Source organism: Coturnix japonica, chromosome 2 (assembly GCF_054131305.1).
Source record: "Coturnix japonica strain WE chromosome 2, WE-NBRP24, whole genome shotgun sequence".
Lineage (NCBI taxonomy): Eukaryota > Metazoa > Chordata > Aves > Galliformes > Phasianidae > Coturnix > Coturnix japonica.
Window position 1 is genome coordinate 123,658,725 of NC_140664.1, and position 16,747 is coordinate 123,675,471.

General features: G+C 39.4%; 1 protein-coding gene across 8 annotated transcripts in view; it reads left to right on the plus strand.

Moving 5' to 3' along the window:
* The window catches only part of ARMC3 (armadillo repeat containing 3), a 54,964-nt gene extending 42,797 nt beyond the window's left edge, over positions 1–12,167 (plus strand). For 7 of the 8 annotated variants that reach the window (XM_085538715.1, XM_015853331.3, XM_015853330.3 and 4 more), the window contains 5 exons: positions 310–410; positions 1,472–1,567; positions 6,924–7,127; positions 9,954–10,116; positions 11,607–12,113. In XM_085538715.1, coding sequence (XP_085394841.1) covers positions 310–410; positions 1,472–1,567; positions 6,924–7,127; positions 9,954–10,116; positions 11,607–11,816 — 774 coding nt within the window. In that variant the 3' untranslated portion in view covers positions 11,817–12,113. Of the gene's footprint in view, positions 1–309; positions 411–1,471; positions 1,568–6,923; positions 7,128–9,953; positions 10,117–11,606 lie in introns of all 8 variants that reach the window. The other variant, XR_014943101.1, reaches the window with a different exon arrangement.
* Positions 12,168–16,747: the final 4,580 nt, after the last annotated feature.

A 16,747-nucleotide genomic window follows, 5' to 3' on the forward strand; every position in this document is an offset into this window, starting at 1 on the left:
TTAAAGCATTTACTTACTTTTGAAAATTTCATCCTAAATTGTAATGTCTTCAAAATCAGGAATATTTCCTTATCCTAAATTTTAGGATGTAACAATAATCACAAGTTAAATTACTTACAAATGATCTTTTCTAAGAAAATTGAAGGAAAATGCAAATAGGGAAAACACTGTTTTTGTATATTTAGAATGAGTTTTATAAGTTCTCATGTAAGTCTTCTGTTAAAGGTTTACCTGACTCTTTTAAACTATTTTTTATCTTCATTTCTAACTGAGAGCACCACCTTATCTTTTGCTGTAATTTTCTTGTAGATAAAACCTGGCGTAAAACTTCCATCTTTGGAGGAACTGAGTATGCAAGAGCTTACTGACCGTCGGGCCATAATCTTCATTAGCACTAAGACACAAGAAGAGTGAGTCATCTAGTAATATTTATTGCAGTAACTCATTTTTCCATTGTTTCCACTGTTTCTGATATGAAAGTACTACATAGTTTGTACTGTGAGAGATCTATTTTAATTTCAACAGAGTGCTACGTCCTAGAAGCCAAGTGATGGGTATTTCATAACACAAAAATTTGTAAAATGGTATTTTTTTCCCCTTAGACAGAAAATATTTATTCACTTGATTTAATCTGTTTTTTGTTAGAAAACTTAGCAAAGAAGACTCACTCACTGAACACTTTTTGGTTTCTCATGGTGGGACATCCATTTTATTAATAGCTATAACAGAGCTTGTCATCTGCCATAATAGTTATGTCATCCAAACTGAACATCAGCATGGAGCAATGAGACCTATGATTTGATGATCTTAATGAGCAGACAAATGTGTGGAATTTTAAGCACAACATCCCAGGAAGTAGCACAAAGCTGTTGGACTCGATAGATAATCTATGTCAGTTATTTCTCTGTTTAAGTTGAAGCCAGCCTAACAAATCTTCTTAGATTTGAATGCAGGAAGTTGGTATTGGCCTTGTTTAACTGGGAGTCATTTCGTGTAAACAGTCTCACAGATCAAAGAATGCTCTACCAGTATTTTGCAAGTCCAAAATCATCTTCTCTGTCAACACATCACATATTTGGTTTACAGTATCGTAAGCTTCCCTTTTAAGCTTGTATATGACACCATAAAAATGTCTGAGAATATCTATGACAAATTAACCTTTCATGCTCTTTGTTGATCCTAACCTTGTCTTTTAACTATTGGGTTTTCTTTCTTTGACTTTTGCACAGCTTATTGCCTTTGCACCTTAGCATCAGTCCTACTACCCAGTTACTTCTGTGTCCATCATTGGTATTCCGTACTTCATTTTTGATCCTTGAATCCACATTATGTTTATTTCTGTTATTTCTTCCCCGAATATATTTCTTATTAATATGTTGACTGTCCTTTAAATTCAAAGCTCTATTTTCATAATTTAACATGCAAATGCTGTCTTACAAATAATACACAAAAAAATCTTACTTCTTTGCAGTGTCCTTGCAATAGAGGAAAAGCCACGGCGTGTATCTTACGAACAGGCTACCTTGTCACCTTTAACTTCAAGGAGAAGCAGTAGAGAAATATCAAGGTATGGTCTTAAAATGTACTAGTTGTCAGTGTTCTGTTATTGTGCTATAGTTAAAAATAGAATTCTGATTGAAAATTGTAATAGAGAATTTCCTAACAGAGTACAATAGCTCAAATACAATCTTAAATAGGTTTTCAGAGTCCTTCTTTCACATCCTGATTGAAGTAATCTTCCTTTGTCTATCTTAGTTGTTATTTGTCCTCCCCATACTGTACTCAAACATCTCCTGTTTATTTGGCTGTTTTTCCTTTTGGTATCCCTAGAAGGCAATTATTTTACAGCCTGACAATTAAGCCACAGGGAAATTAGGGTAGTTCTTTTTCAAATTAAAAGCTACACTTGTGAATGAGAAGTCCCTCTACTGCCCACATTCATCCATTTTCATAGATTAAATTTCTTCCAGTGAAATTCTTCAAATGACTAAAAGCAGTAAAGCGTGTGTTCAGTACTATTTCAGCAGGGAGCCTAAAAATGCCTCAGTCGTGGAGAGCTCCCTCTGATCCATACAGTACACTAGGTAGAGTTTTACTGGTCCTTTTTGTGGGGCTGATCTGTTGAGCGGGTTTGCTTCTACCAAAGAGGTACAAATCTCTAATCTCATGGAAAAATTATTTCCTTCCTCTGTAGAAAGAGTATTTGAGCCTGTCCCAGCTTGATGTTTGGGGTTTTTCAGTCTTATTCTGGTTTGTTGTAAACCTGCTCAAAACAAGGCATAACAGATATAATAGAAAGCTCTGTCTGTTAAGGCATTTCTTCTGAGAGAGCTGAGATCTCGTCCTGGTCTTAATGATTTTTAGTTAAAATACTTAATTTATATTCTTTTAGTGTGGAAAAGAAAAGTGAACCGCAGTCTCCCAACTGAACTGACTCACCTTCAGTTCAGTTTGCCTGAACTGAACAGCTGCACAGTCACCACTGCATGAGTGCCTTTTGGAGAAGGCAGGAGTACGTGCCTAGTTCCAGGGGAATGTTCAGGACTGCAAAGCCAGTCCAAGCAGAACCTCTTTGCAATCCAGGGGATGGCATCTAATCCTTGATAGGAATGTGATACAACCTACAGCTGCACTCAGATTTTTGGTTACCTAACTTAGGGTTATGACCATTTATCATTCAAGTTTCTGTGGGTCTCAGTCCTGACTTCCAAATTTACCTAATTTTGTGGTCTAGGGGTTTTTTGCCACTTCTCAGGGCTGTGAATTCTTGTCACCAATAGCATTACAGAATACTAACAATTTCAGGCTTGCAAAATGTGAGTGTCTGTTGCAGGAGCAAGGGCACCACGGCTGCAATTTTCATCTTGGAGCTTATCCATGAACTACGATATGCTACTATCTATACAGACCTTTTATTGATAGAGGTAATTGCTGATTTCTTGCACTGCTGTGTGTTTTTGTGCTTATGAATCTTTGTGTGTGCCTGAGAGATTAAATGTGCCGTAAGGAAAGACAAGGGAAAATTGGAACTTGCTTTGTGATCTCAATAGCTTGATGGTATCTCCAGTGGAGGAAAAGCAGGAGTTATCTGGAAGAAGGTCTTTTGGTCTGCATAAGCCGCAGCAGAGAAAAAGCTTTAAGGTGTCACACTCTGAATTATATTAATTTAGAAGTGAAATGCAAATTTTTTGATAGATAATAGCTACTGATGGTCAAGTGTTGAGGTTCTGAGTTCAAACCAAATTGTGGGATTAATCTAGCCACAAGTTACTGAGTTACAATTTGGCTAGTAATTCTGTAAGTACTTCTGGAATTCTGTTTGAATCACTTCATATTAAATACTTGAAATGAGTTTGTTGTAGTTTAACCTGGGAGCAGCTCAGCACCACACAACTGTTTGCTTGATTTCCCCCAATCAGGAGGATAAGGGAGAAAGTGGAAACAAAATAGAACTCATGGGTTGAGTTAAAAACTGTTTGCTAAGACAGAGAAAAGGAAAAAGGAAAAAAAAGCAATAAGGAACTACTTGCCACTTGGATGTTGTGCAGGGTTCTTGTTTCAGGATGAAAAGGAGTGGAAGTGTCTTTAGTATCTTACCAGGCCTGCTCTAATGTCTGCTGATTTGGATGGTGTCCTCCTGATGTCCATCCCATGTCTATTGCAGTTCACTTAAAGGGAAGAGAAGTGATGGGGGAATACAAAGCCAATAGTATTTGCTTTGTACTTGTGGGCATTTCTGTCATTTCAGCAGATGCTCTAGAGACTGAGACTACTTTGCCCTGTCATAAAGTGCAAAGCTTAGAGATCTGTTCTGACAAGATAATGTGTTTGTGTACTGCTGTGTGAGGGCACCCTTGGGTAGTTGCTTTTTAACGTACAAGGGCTGCTCCAAATATAATGTTTCCTATTTCGTTATGTTGGCCCACAGTGCCAGAAGTGAATGTTGGTGGTATGGCGGTAGAGGTTGAACCTTCCCACCAGTATCCTATTCCTTTTGACAGCAGAGGGGCAGTTTGACAAAATGGTGTCTGACATGAAAGGGTACAGGAAGCAAAGGTGTGGAATTGAATTGCTCCAAGTGGAAAAGAATTGCACCCATTGATGTTCATTGATGCTTGACAAATGTTTCTGGAGACCAAAATGTGAATGTGAGCCCAGTGAGTCAGTGGTGATACATTTCAGCGGTGGTGACAGTGACATGAGAGACAAATCATGTTCTGGGCAGCCATGCAGATTTTTGTGAGCACAGCATGCAGGCTGTTGTTCATTGCTGGTGAAAATGCGTAGCTAATGGTGGTGACTATATTGAAAAATAGTGTTTTATAGCTGAGAATTTTCTCTATCAAGTAGTGTTACTATGCTTTTTGTATCTGTTGTAGTTTCCATGGAAATATACAGGAGGCATTACTTTTGGAGTGACCAATGTAATCTGTGTCAATTACACAGTAAATAACTGCACTGTTAGTGATCTTAACTCTTGTGGAAAGCAGGAATTTTTATTTAAGAAAAAACAAATACCTGGCTCAGTTTCCCCACAGTAAACTTGCAGGGATACAAAGACTTCTTTCTTCGAGTATAAAATAATTGCTTTTGAATGCCATAATCAAGTTGCATGATTTATAACCCCATTGTCATTCATTTTGAATCCATAATTCATACATCATTATTACTATTAATTTGTGAGATATATGGAAGTTACTTGAAGGTCAGTGGCTGACTCCAAGTCTTAAACATGCTTATACTTTTTTTCTACATATTTTTTTCCTTTGATCATACGTTTCTGTTCAACATTATTTTGCAGAGTACCACTGAACATAGTTTAAAACCATTGTTTTTGAAAAGTGATACTGGTTTATATAAACTGTAGCTGAAAGCTAAGAGAAAGGAGAATTATAGTTGTCTGCTGGAAGTGTTTGAATTAGATGTAGAGAAAGTGCTTAGCTGATAGTTTGACATGTATTTGCATAGACAGATAGCAACATTTTTGATCAAACAGTTGCATATTTGATATATATGATGCCTGAACTAAACTGTTAACTTTAATGTAGACTGATAAATGTGTATCTCTCACATGCTATATACTTACAGAGCATTCAAGAAAATACTTTCCAATGCTCATTTCCTCCTTTCTGAAAGACAGGCAAGAGATTTTATTGTATACAAAAGGAAAAAAAAAAATAGAAGCAATTGCTGTTCTTCGGTGGCAGTACAGTGCATTGGCTGCCATTTTCTTCATGCTGGCTCTCTGGTATTACACAGCACATCCATGCTGAATTTGCAACAGAAATCCTAGCAGCTTTAAAACTATTTACCACAGCTAATTCTCCTCTAGAGTACTGTTTTACGTTTGCAGCATGTCATAGAATCATAGAATGGCTTGGGTTGGAAGGGACCCCAAGGATCATCCAGTTCCAGCCCCCATGACACAGGCAGGGCCACCAACCTCCAGATCTGGCACTAGAACAGGTTGCCGAGAGTCACATCCAACCTGGTCTTGAACACCTCCAGGGATGGGGCATCCACATCCCTGGGCAACCTGTGCCAGCACCTCACCACTCTCTGTGAAGAACTTCATCATGAGCAGTAAGGCAATTTTCAGAAATAGGAGTGGATTTTTTTTCCCCCAGATTTCATAATTCCCATAATAAAATGGGGATAAAGAAGAGGATATGAAAAGGTTAATAGAAGCCTGCTGTGATGGTCACTGTTCATTTTACAGCCTTCAGCTGTAAGGCAGTAATCCCAGAGTTCCTTACAAGACAGATTTTTAGGCAGACATAATGAAATGTTGAGGAGCAGGACAGACACAGTTTTTTTCCTGAAAAGCTGGGATGAAGGAGAATAAAAGTGTTTCAACAGACATTTGAGTAAAAAGGAATAGGAAACTACTCCTCCTGTTGTAGCACAATCACTTAGCACACTCCTCATTGGGAAGAGAACGTTTTGGGAGGAGCAGAGAAAAAAAAATAGTCAAAGAGAAAGAAATACACCATCCATAGATGTCTGTTATTTTGAAAACCTGCTAAATCAGACACTGGACAGGTGAGAGTGGTTCATTTTTGATGTTGTTCCCTTTAACAAGTTATTCTCAAGCATAATATCTAAGTGCATAAATGGAGTAGTGGTTGTTTGAGCTACTATTATGAGGTCTCCTTGCTATGGAGTCAAAACAGATAATGAAAACAGTTTGCCTGCTTTTTTAGAGTATAAGTGTAATTAATAACCAGAGTAGTTTATTTAAGACAGTGGTGAATTTTCTATATTTTGAAGATTAAATCTTAATTGGTTGTCCTTCTAAAAAATGTGCTTTTTTGAAACCTGTGAAAAGGGCTTTTTGTGAATATGATAAATTTTAATAGGTAAAAGTTGAAAAATATTCCGAAGACAAATTGCTTGAATTAGACTACTGATAAAGGTAAATGCCTTTCTGCTTTGTACAAAGCCTTCTTAAGTCTTAAGAGTGCAATTCATTGTAAAATTTTTAAGAATAATTGGAAGAGCATACAGTAATTATATTGTACCCTGAAGCACGCTCTCTTGTGGCCCTTTATTTCTTTTCTTTTTCTTCCAAGAATGATGAAAGTGTTATGGATTAAAAAAAAATGGAAATGAAAGGAATTTTGTCCAATTTCCCAGTAGGATTACTCAAGATGTATGCTGAAAAAAGAAACAATGCTTACAAAACACAAGTTCTATGCGTTCCTACAAATAAAAAATCCTAAAATGTCTGATTCTGTGGATCTTAATAATAGCCCCAGTGAGATGCTGATTTTGTAGTTCCTATGAAGCCTGTGAAATGCACAGTGTTTTCTCTGAGCAAAGCAAGCATTTCATTTGTTCTTCCGCTATGTGGTTATGGGACCTGTTCCGGATTTGGACTTTAGAAGTAACAGTACTCTAAACAAAGGTATTATTATTTTCAGTGTAAGAAAATGGAAAGGGAAGAAAGAAGAGGAAAAACTGAAAGAAGTTGCTGAGATTTTATCTGAAGTCCAGGATGAAATAAATCTAGAAGATGCACAATGGCAACCACCACCTGACTACATGTTAATGAATTATATTAATGATGCTTCCAAAACAATTCTACCACTCACCACTACGCGGGAGCAGGTTGTGGCTCTTGCACAGTGAGTACCTAATTGTATTTCCATAAGTAATGCAAATAAGTTGATTTGGTAAAGTAACATTTTTCTTTTCACAGGGCAACTTTTTCCAGCTTGTTCTTTTTTCCCCACCCATAATTGGAATCAAAACCAGCTTTGGCCTGGTATTTTAATACGATTTTTGGTTTTAAGTTTCTTCTTTATTACTTGATTATAATTAAAGTACTTAAATAAAATATCATTTGCAACAAAAGGGTATAATTTTCTCATTCTGAAAATATTCATGCTGGCAGTTTCAGGTTTTTGACACTTACATATCTGTACTGAGCCTTTCCATTGAGCATTTCGGATAAATCAGGATTTCCAGTGTTTCCTTGTAAACTTTCCTATTCATTCTACAAGTGAATGCACAATGAAGACTGTCTTTAAAGTATTTAAAATATTTCCTATCATTAAAGAGCTTGTTTTGTGAAATATGTCCCCCCTTATTCCTCTTGACATAGCACCTATTTTGTGGTAATACAGATGGCCCTTATTCTTAGTTGTCATCTTGGCTATGATGATGCCCTGAAGGTTGTTGAACAGCAATTAATGTTAGGAGAGTAATTAATGTTTTTTTATCCCCTGGTTTTTAAAACAAACATCTAGAAAGAAGCATTACTTGCCATTATTTTCTCACTGCTACTGGGGTATGGCCCAGCACAAAAAGGTGCTGTGAGCCTTTCTGTTGACTCCAATGGGTTTTGGATGAGGGTTTAAAAATTGACCCAAATGCAAAACTGTCATGTTCTGTAGGAGAAGGTCCAGATTCCCAGGAAATGCCCTTTTAATTCCTTATATGTAGAACTTTGTACAATTGCCGCTGAAGAAAAAACTGCACAGTAGTTTCTTGCCTTAGGATATTTCTTGCTCTATTAGTTTAGAAACTCCTCTTAATAAGAGCTCTCTTCTATTTTGTTTTCTATCACAAAAGCACAAAACATTCTTAAGAGGAGTTTTCAGGTACTACTATAATTAACATCCTGATGATTTAATAGTGCCAGAACATTGCAATGATGTGTGTACAGACAGTTGTTATCAATGTGCGATTCATTAGTAGCACTGGCCATTCAGCCTAGGCACCAATCACTGTCATCTCCAAGCAGTGTGGCTTCTTTCATCTTCTCCATAGTTTAACCTTTACTATCTTAGCAGTTTCCTGACTGCCTCCTGAATCTGGAGAGTTTGGCGTCAGATCCCACTGAGTCTCTCAAAATTTGTTCTTTCTTTCTTTTAACCACATTTTTAATGAAGTGGTCCGCTGTGGTATGAGGAACGACTTCTCTGTTGATTGCAAAATTTGACAAGACAGGGATTCATCCTTCACTATCCAGCTGTGTATAAATTACGCTGTCTTTCTCAAGGTGGAACTCATAAAATACCCTTTCAAATCCACTCTTCAAACACGCGAATGGAATATTTGCAAATACCCAACCTGGTGAAATGATCATCAGGGACAGGGGTAAAATGTTTTCTGCAGGGATTTGTATTCATATAGTGCATTTTCTGTGTGTGCCTGGGGAGCATGTGCTGAATGCTGGAGGAGGAGGCAGCTGCAGGAGCCCATGCACATCCCTGCTGTGTTTGCTGGGAGGAAGCCAGCATGAGTTAGGGAATGCACCATGGTACTGGCTGCCTCATTTAAACGGGTGCAGCACATCTCCGTGCACATGCAGGAGTGGTGTGCATGTAGGCTCAGGGGCCTTTGCTCCCTTTACTGAGAGCTGGCTGCAGGCATGAGCAGCACAAGAGACTATTTGGAGCCCTTTGCTTCTTCAGGCTCACGCTGTAATTGCCAGCTTCGCGTTATCACATCCAGTCTGCTCAGCAATACCTCCCTGTGCTGCTGCTACTAGTGCCTCCCTAGGCCCTGGATTTTGAGAAATAAGACCTCTTGAATAGTTTTGCATGCAGTGTGAAGTTAAAACCTGTTTGCATATGTTTACGATGGAGGCAGTGATGCAGAAGTTTGTTCCCAGTCTGAGGTAGTAGCTGTTGTGTCAACTCTGCGGCACCTTGTCCAGAGTTACAGCCCTCATGAATAGCCATGCTTTCAACTGAGGGCACTGCAAGGAACAGAGGTCTGTGCATAGAGGAGCTGTGACAGAAGGGAGGTGAAGATGTGTGTAAGAGGAGGTAGGGATGTATAAATCAGAGTTGGATCCTATCTGTGCACAGTCACCTAGAAGACATTCTTTTTGCAGTTTTTGCATAGCTTGTGGGTTCTGATCTTCTCTTTCTTTGTTTAAACTATTATTTATTTTTTTTTAAGGATAAAGATAACCTCCTGCACCAAATATTGGCTTTGGCATAAGAAAACACATGTAGAGATTGAGGTACCCTTTCTGGGTGTAGTTACTTTCCTGTATTGGGAATATTGTCTAATGACTTTATTTTTGTCACATATTCTCGTGCTTTAATTAAAATTTCAAACAAATGCTGGGGCTGGGGATTGTACTACATTACTCAAGTAATCTGTTGGCTGCAGAGATGACCATTAGTTTCTGAACTATGTACTCAGTGATTTCAGTTTTGATGATGATGTTATTGGAGTACTTGATGCCCACACTAGACCTCTCCAGAATCACTGCTGGCAGCTTTGACTTTGGTCTGTGATCTTTATGTTTACAGTGATGTCTAACTGTAGTTAATAGTAAAACAAACAAAAAACAGCAAATAAAACAATTACAGCATTCAAAGCAACAGTTTGAAGTTACATGTATCATTCTCTTACTGCATCTGTACCTTCCATTTTGTGACAAATTCGAGAGGTGCTGTAGGTTTAATTGATCTTGGTGTTCATTGGAACAGGTTTGTTGCAGACAAAATGGGTGGTGCAATTGAAAGAGACGAACTACACAATTTCAGCTGGGAGCTTCACATAAGTGAAATAGAATTTGAACTAAAATCCAATGTTGTGCCTATTGGGAAAGTGAAAAAAGGAACATTTTGCCACAGGGCTTTACTTTTCAAGGTATGTTAACATTTACTTTAGAACATATTGTTATTCTTGCTAAATGGATATTAAAACTAGAGTATACTTGCATCAGTGTAATCTAATATTTATATTCATGTAATATCTTGTGTATATGTCTAAGTCTGCAGAAGTATATACATATTTTACTGGCAAAACTGATTTCCCAGTGAACAAAAGCCAGCATGGCTTCTTTTTGTAAACATTCTTTTTCTCATTAAATTGCCTTAAGTGATATCAGCAGAACACTTGAAAAATGGCGAGGAGTCAAGAGATTTGTTTGGTAGTCAAAACATTTTATATTTTCTGTAACTGTCAAATACTGAATTATGCAGTTTCCTGGGTTGTTTTTCTGTTGTTGTTGTTGTTTTTGTTTGTTTGTTGTATGCTGCAAATGTAAATGTGTAGGGACAATTTCTGTTCATTATCTATCCAATATTCTGTGACAATGCATAACAGCTTTTATGTTCCAGTTGCATAGGCTGGAAAGCTTTGTTTCTTCCTCTGTCTTCATGTCAGCCTGCTTATCTGTGCCCTCCGTAGCTGGCCTCTTCTCCTTCTTGTATGAAAAGAAAAAGAGAAGAAGGGCTTAGGCGCTAAGCAGGAAGGACCTGGGAAATAGTATAGAGGAGAAAGAGTACAGTGCAAAATACATGACATCCATGGGGAGAGAAAGTTCCTGACATATATTGTGGAGGTCTGAGAGAAGGAATTAATTGTGCTGAAGCAGTACTGATGTTCTCTTACCCTCCACTGTCCTCTCACCATTATGTTTCCAAAGAAACGTTTGCAGGGACAAATCCTCTCTCTTAAAGCTACTGCAATCTCAGCATGGAATATCTTTGTAAGAAGTAAGATTTTTTCAGGATTTTATTTCTTCATGGCAGATGTGTTCGAAGAAAGTACCTTTTGTAGCTGGAAGCCCTTGCAGCACTGCTGGGGACAACATAGAGCTGAGGCCATGGAGGTGTTCTATGTAGTTCACCTCATGTTTCATTGCTTCATACACTGAAGGTGCTGAAGAGCAAAGAGCATTGGAGTGAAGCAGCAGCCCTAAATTTAACACTAATAAAAATGTTACCTTTCTACACTTAGTGCATGTAAAGTATGCAAGGTACAACTATCACTAATGGATCTTCAGAACATTGTGCAAAACGGCCTTCCAGGAAGAAGAATACCTTACGGTGCAGCGTGGTTATTGTTCTCCATTTGATATCTGAAAGACAGGCTGATGCATGGATATGTTGGTGTCCGAGAAGAGTAAAAATGAATAGATTTTATTCAGTACATAGAATGTGGTAGAAATAGCATCTATAAGCAGTCTGTCTAAGCACAACCAACAGTAAATATTTGCAGTTTGGAACACCACAGATATTTATGCAGTCAGTATCAAGAAAGCTTTTTATGGTATTTCTTTTCTTTTTAAGCATTGTTCACTATCACACAAGCTAAATGCACTAACTGATTAACTCCTTTTCTTTCTCTTTTAGGTGATAGCAGACAGACTTGGAATTGGCTGTAGTTTAGTTCGTGGCGAGTATAACAGAGCTTGGAATGAAGTTAAATTGGTCGATGATTCTCCTCAAGGAGTAACTGGGCTGCTGCTTCCTCCTCAAGAGTATATTGTAGATTTGATGTTTGTGCCGGGCTTTCTGATGAAACAAGGAAGTGCAGAGGCTGATCAGTACAAATATATTTAATCACACCCAAATTTCTCCAAAATAAGCATTTTAAGATGATTACATGCTATTATTCATGAAACAAATGGGGGTTGCGGTCCAGCTATCCAAAGAAAAAGCATTGATTTCTACAGACATTTGCTGAAAGGCATTCTTCATTTTCTGAGACTTCGCTTTAGATATCTGCATTTGGTATGTTGTTCTAAACATCGAATTAAACATAGCCAACCTCAGTTCTTAGAAACTAGGAAGGGAGTGGAAGCTGTTAATGTTGGTACTATTTTAAGAGTAAGATTAAAATTTATTAGTTGAAGAATACTTGGTATGTTGTGCTTATTAAATAGATTTTTCCAAATAGATTTCTAAACTACCTTTCTTTTCTTATGGTCCTTCAACTGTGTACTTTCTGTCTCTGGATGGATAATATTATAATGTAGGTAAAAGTAAATACTGTTTATCCTGGCACAGAGAAGACAGATGATTGATAAGTTATTGCTTGCAATCTCCCTTTAATTTCTAACTCTAAGGATTCTATGATTCTATGATTTCTACCTTTCTAATGAATGTAAACCAGCAAAGCAGCAGACTGAAGGTGGTGGTGCTGTCAGTGGGATTTTGATATGGGAGGACTTACAGCCTTGACCCTGCGTACTTCTCTTTGTTTGCTTGTTCTGCATGTGTGGAGGCTGTTACGACAAATAGGATTCTAAGTAGATAATTCCAGGCTTTTTAGACTAGTTTGCTGGCTCAGATACATTTCTGAGGCGTCTGTAGCTACGCTTCACTACAGAAAAGGATTCTTCTGTTTTCCCCAAAGTAGATGCAGAGGCAGCACAGATTACTGGCAGCAGCAGTACCAGCATTTCCACACTTCCCCTCTGTTGATCTTGGTCTCTGATCAGTAGTAGGAACATCCGGGTTAACTTCCACTTGGTTTATCTTTATGTTAGCAACGGACAACTGCTGTCTAATTCATGGAATTAATGCATTTCAGGTACTTTCTGATTGTCTATTACTAAACAACAGCAACAGCAGAAGACTTCCAATATGTCACTCCTTCAAACTCTATACTCCCTTGTATTGAAGAAGTTGAACACTTTCCCCAGTATATCTCTCTAACTGTTTAACTATGGACCCTAAGGAGGATCCAGAGCTTGTGGGGCAAAACAGATGTCTCTTTTCAGATACAAGAGGAACTTTTAAATTCTTTATATATATATAGACTTATATATAACATATATATATGTATGTGTGTATATATATCTCTATGTATAAAACTTTGCTTCAGGCAAAACAAACAAGTCTTCTGTTAGTGGATATGGATTTGGGATGATGATGTACTAATTTATCCACAGCTCCTCTGCATGAATCTAAACCTTTCTATTATATGACTCCCTTCTCCAAAAATACAGCTTGTTACCATCACAGCGTCAATGTCAAAATAGAGGCTGTGCAGAGGCAGCAAGCTTTTACTGACTATCATGCCAATTTAGTTAAAATAGAGAAGTGCATTAATACACTCATTATATTCATCGCTTTCGTGATGGTTTTTACAAGAGCCGTCTCCCCCCACAACTTGTTGCAGTACCTGTTTTCTTCAGAAGACTTAAAATAAGCAAAAAGTTCCCCAGGCAATGCAAAGCCACAAAATAACATGCGCTGAAACCCTTGTGTATGACATTACAGCAAAGCAGAAGAATAATGAATGGCAACAGTCTGTCTGCCCAAATAGCCCATCTCCAGTAAAGATCGATAAAGCAAAGGTTAAGAACATGGCACAAATACACTTCTACATTTCCAGAGCAGTTTGCAGTTCAGTTTGCAAGGCCTTGCAAGACCGCTGTGTGGCTGTGGGGTCTGATTGTTTCCTGCTCTTTACCAGTATGGCCATTAGAGCAGAACTTTGCAGATAAATGGAAAGCTCTTCAGACCTCTTAATGAGCTAATTATTTTTCTATTATAAAAACGCTACCTCTGACACTGAAAGATACCAGGTATATTGGGATGACTTTACCTGGCCTTCCTCGTCCACCATCACTGGGCAGAATTCACACTCCAGATACAGGTGGTGTATGTGAAGCAATGCTGGCGGTGTGGGGCCAAAAATGTGCACGTGTGTCTTTGACCTATAAAAATGTTATTTGTAGGACATGGCAGGAACTCATGTGTTGGAGGCTCAGTGAGCTAGTAAAAGCTTCTTTCTCATTAAGGAGGGAGCCTATTTGCATGCTAATTAACCAGCCTGCTCTTCCAGCTCATTGATGTTTCACTGACATGCTGAGATGCCATCTATGGAAACTGTGCACAAAGCAGAACCAAAGACAGCTCCTGCTTGAAGCTGACATTTATTCATATTTAAGGCAAATGGCGGGTTGGAATGGCTGACCTCCCTGGGCTGGGCAGCTGCAGCCAAAGGCCTGTTTTAGGTTATGAGACAAAAAAACTCACAACTCTTTAGTGAAATGCTCTCCTAAAAAGTGCAGCACTGTTTGGTTGTGCAGCATTTTCTAGTCTTTCTATATCTGCCCACTGCTGCCCTTGTGACTGCTGCATGCAACACGTTCCCCTTTGAGGTGCCAGCATCACACAGGCTTGCTCCAGAGCACGGTGCTGCCTTCCTGTGGAGCAGAAGCTGCTCCAGGGAGCACATGCCCTGCTGCAAAGGGCTGTGCCAAGCACTGGGGAGCCAGGGAGCTCCCAGCCTGCAGGTCCTGCTTCGCACTGCTTTGTTCTTCTCTCTCATGCTTTCTCCATGAGATGTCCCCAGACTGACTCATTGTTTCTGATATTAGTTGATTGTGTTAACTTACGTCCTTTGACAAATGAGCAGCTCTTCCTAGTTATAAAAGGATTTCTGGATTTCGTGAGGGAAAAAAACACAAGAAAAAAGAAGAACACACCTGAAAGTGTAATAGCAATGGAGTGCATTAAATTCCTTTTTAATTCAACTTCTCTGTGCAGGAAGCTTTTAGTGATAGAGCTTGAAAGAAAAGTCCTTAAAGGCCAAGTGTCAAAAGGATATTCGAGGGTCAAAGAGATTTTCAAAATGTCATTAATTTTAATTGGTGTTATGGAACAAATTAGAAAGGATACGGGTGGAGTTCTGCTCTGTATCCCAAGATACAAGAGATTTTGTTAATGACATCTAATATCTAAAGTTGCAAAACTAGCATGTTTTCTGATAAATGTGCCCTCTTCAGATACAATTTACCCATGGTAAGTTGCTGCTGTCTTACAGCCTCTTCTCCCAGGTAACAGTGATAGGATGAGAGGGAATGGCCTCAAACTGTGCCAGGGGAGGTTCAGGTTGGATGGTAGGGAGAATTTATTCTCAGAAAGAGTGGTGATGCATTGGCACAGGCTGCCCAGGGAGGTGGGGGAGTCACTGACCCTGGAGGTGCTGAAGAACTGTGCAGATGTGGCACTGAGGGCCATGGTTTCTGGGTGTGGTGAGAAAGGGTTGGGGTTCAACTGGATGATCTCGGTGGTCTTTTCCAGCCCTGATGGTTCCATGATTCTGTGATTCTACCTGTCAGTCCCTCAGGCAATCCTTCTGGTTGGAATAACCTCTCGCGCTGCTCCACTCTCCCACTCAGTTCTTATTTCTCATATAACAAATGCATTTGAGGAAATCACAATCTGTTTATAGATAGCTGCGGGAAAAATAAAGTCTCCCAAAGCCCAGGGCCAAACAACTTGCTCTGAGATACTCCCATCTTCCTGGCCTATGTGCTGGGAATTGGTCCTTCTTGGTAGAGTGATTCCTGGGCAGTGGTGATGGGTGCTCAGCCCCTGCTCTCCCAGACCAGCAGCACTAAGGTGGAAATGAGTGAGCAACACAACGCCAGGGAACGACTCCATGTGTCTTCATTGAGTGAAGGGGTGGGTTTCACTGTGAATTGGAGGAAATGAAGAGTTTTAGGGTATTTTTCAGCAGCTTGGTTTTGTGCTTCTCCTGATTAGAAAATGCATTACAAGAACATCTTTGGGGGATCATCTGAGAGAGAAGGAAAGGTTTGTGACAGCGTTTATGTGAATCCCAGATTAAATGGTGCAACCAAATGAATGAGTGAGAAGGCTGTTCTGGGGAGCCCCATTCCTCAGGAGCTGCCACTCACTGGGGAGGAGGAGAGCTGTTGTTGGGGCACTGGAGGGAGGAGCAGAGCTTACCCCGCTCCTCAATCATTCCTATTTCACTTTTTTATGATACAGTCGTGAATTAGTTCTTTCTGCATTTGTAATTAGAGAGTAGAGCAGATGGCCAGGGCTTAGTTCAGGGCGATAAATCCATTAAGATAACCTACAGGAAGCTGCTGCTGTAGCAGTTGCCAAATAATTACTCAATGTTTTGTTCAGGCTTTGGGTGCTGGGTGGAAGGAGAAGCAGTGTGGATTTTTACTGCCTGAGCTACAAGGGATGAGAAAACACACGCGTGGCTGTGGGGAATGTGTTGTTCCTGGCCATGCGACTCAAGAAGGATGAGAGGGAATGGACTCAGGTTGTACCAGTGGTGGTTCAGGTTGGGTGTTATGAAAATCTTCTCTGAAAGAGTGGTCAGGCACTGGAATGAGCTGCCCAGGGAGGTGGTGCAGCCATCGTCCCTGGAGGTGTTCAAGAAAAGGGTAGGTGTAGTACTAATGGACGTGGTCTGGTGAGCAGTGGTGGTGGTAGGTAGACAATTGGACAAGGTAATCTTAAAGGTCTTTTCCAATTGTTTATGATTGTATGATTCTATGAACAAAAACAGCCTAAGTGTGGATTTGGGTTTGCAGAAGGATATTTGTATGATTTATACACCTCAGAGCTGGCTGAATGGTGACACTCCACTCATCTCTAGAGCTGGCAGCCAAGGCTGAGCTGGGCTGGGACATGATCAGAGCTACAATGAACATGAGCACTCTGTGCACTCCCTTAAGTAGATGCTGAGCTTTTTGGGAGGGACCCATTCCTCA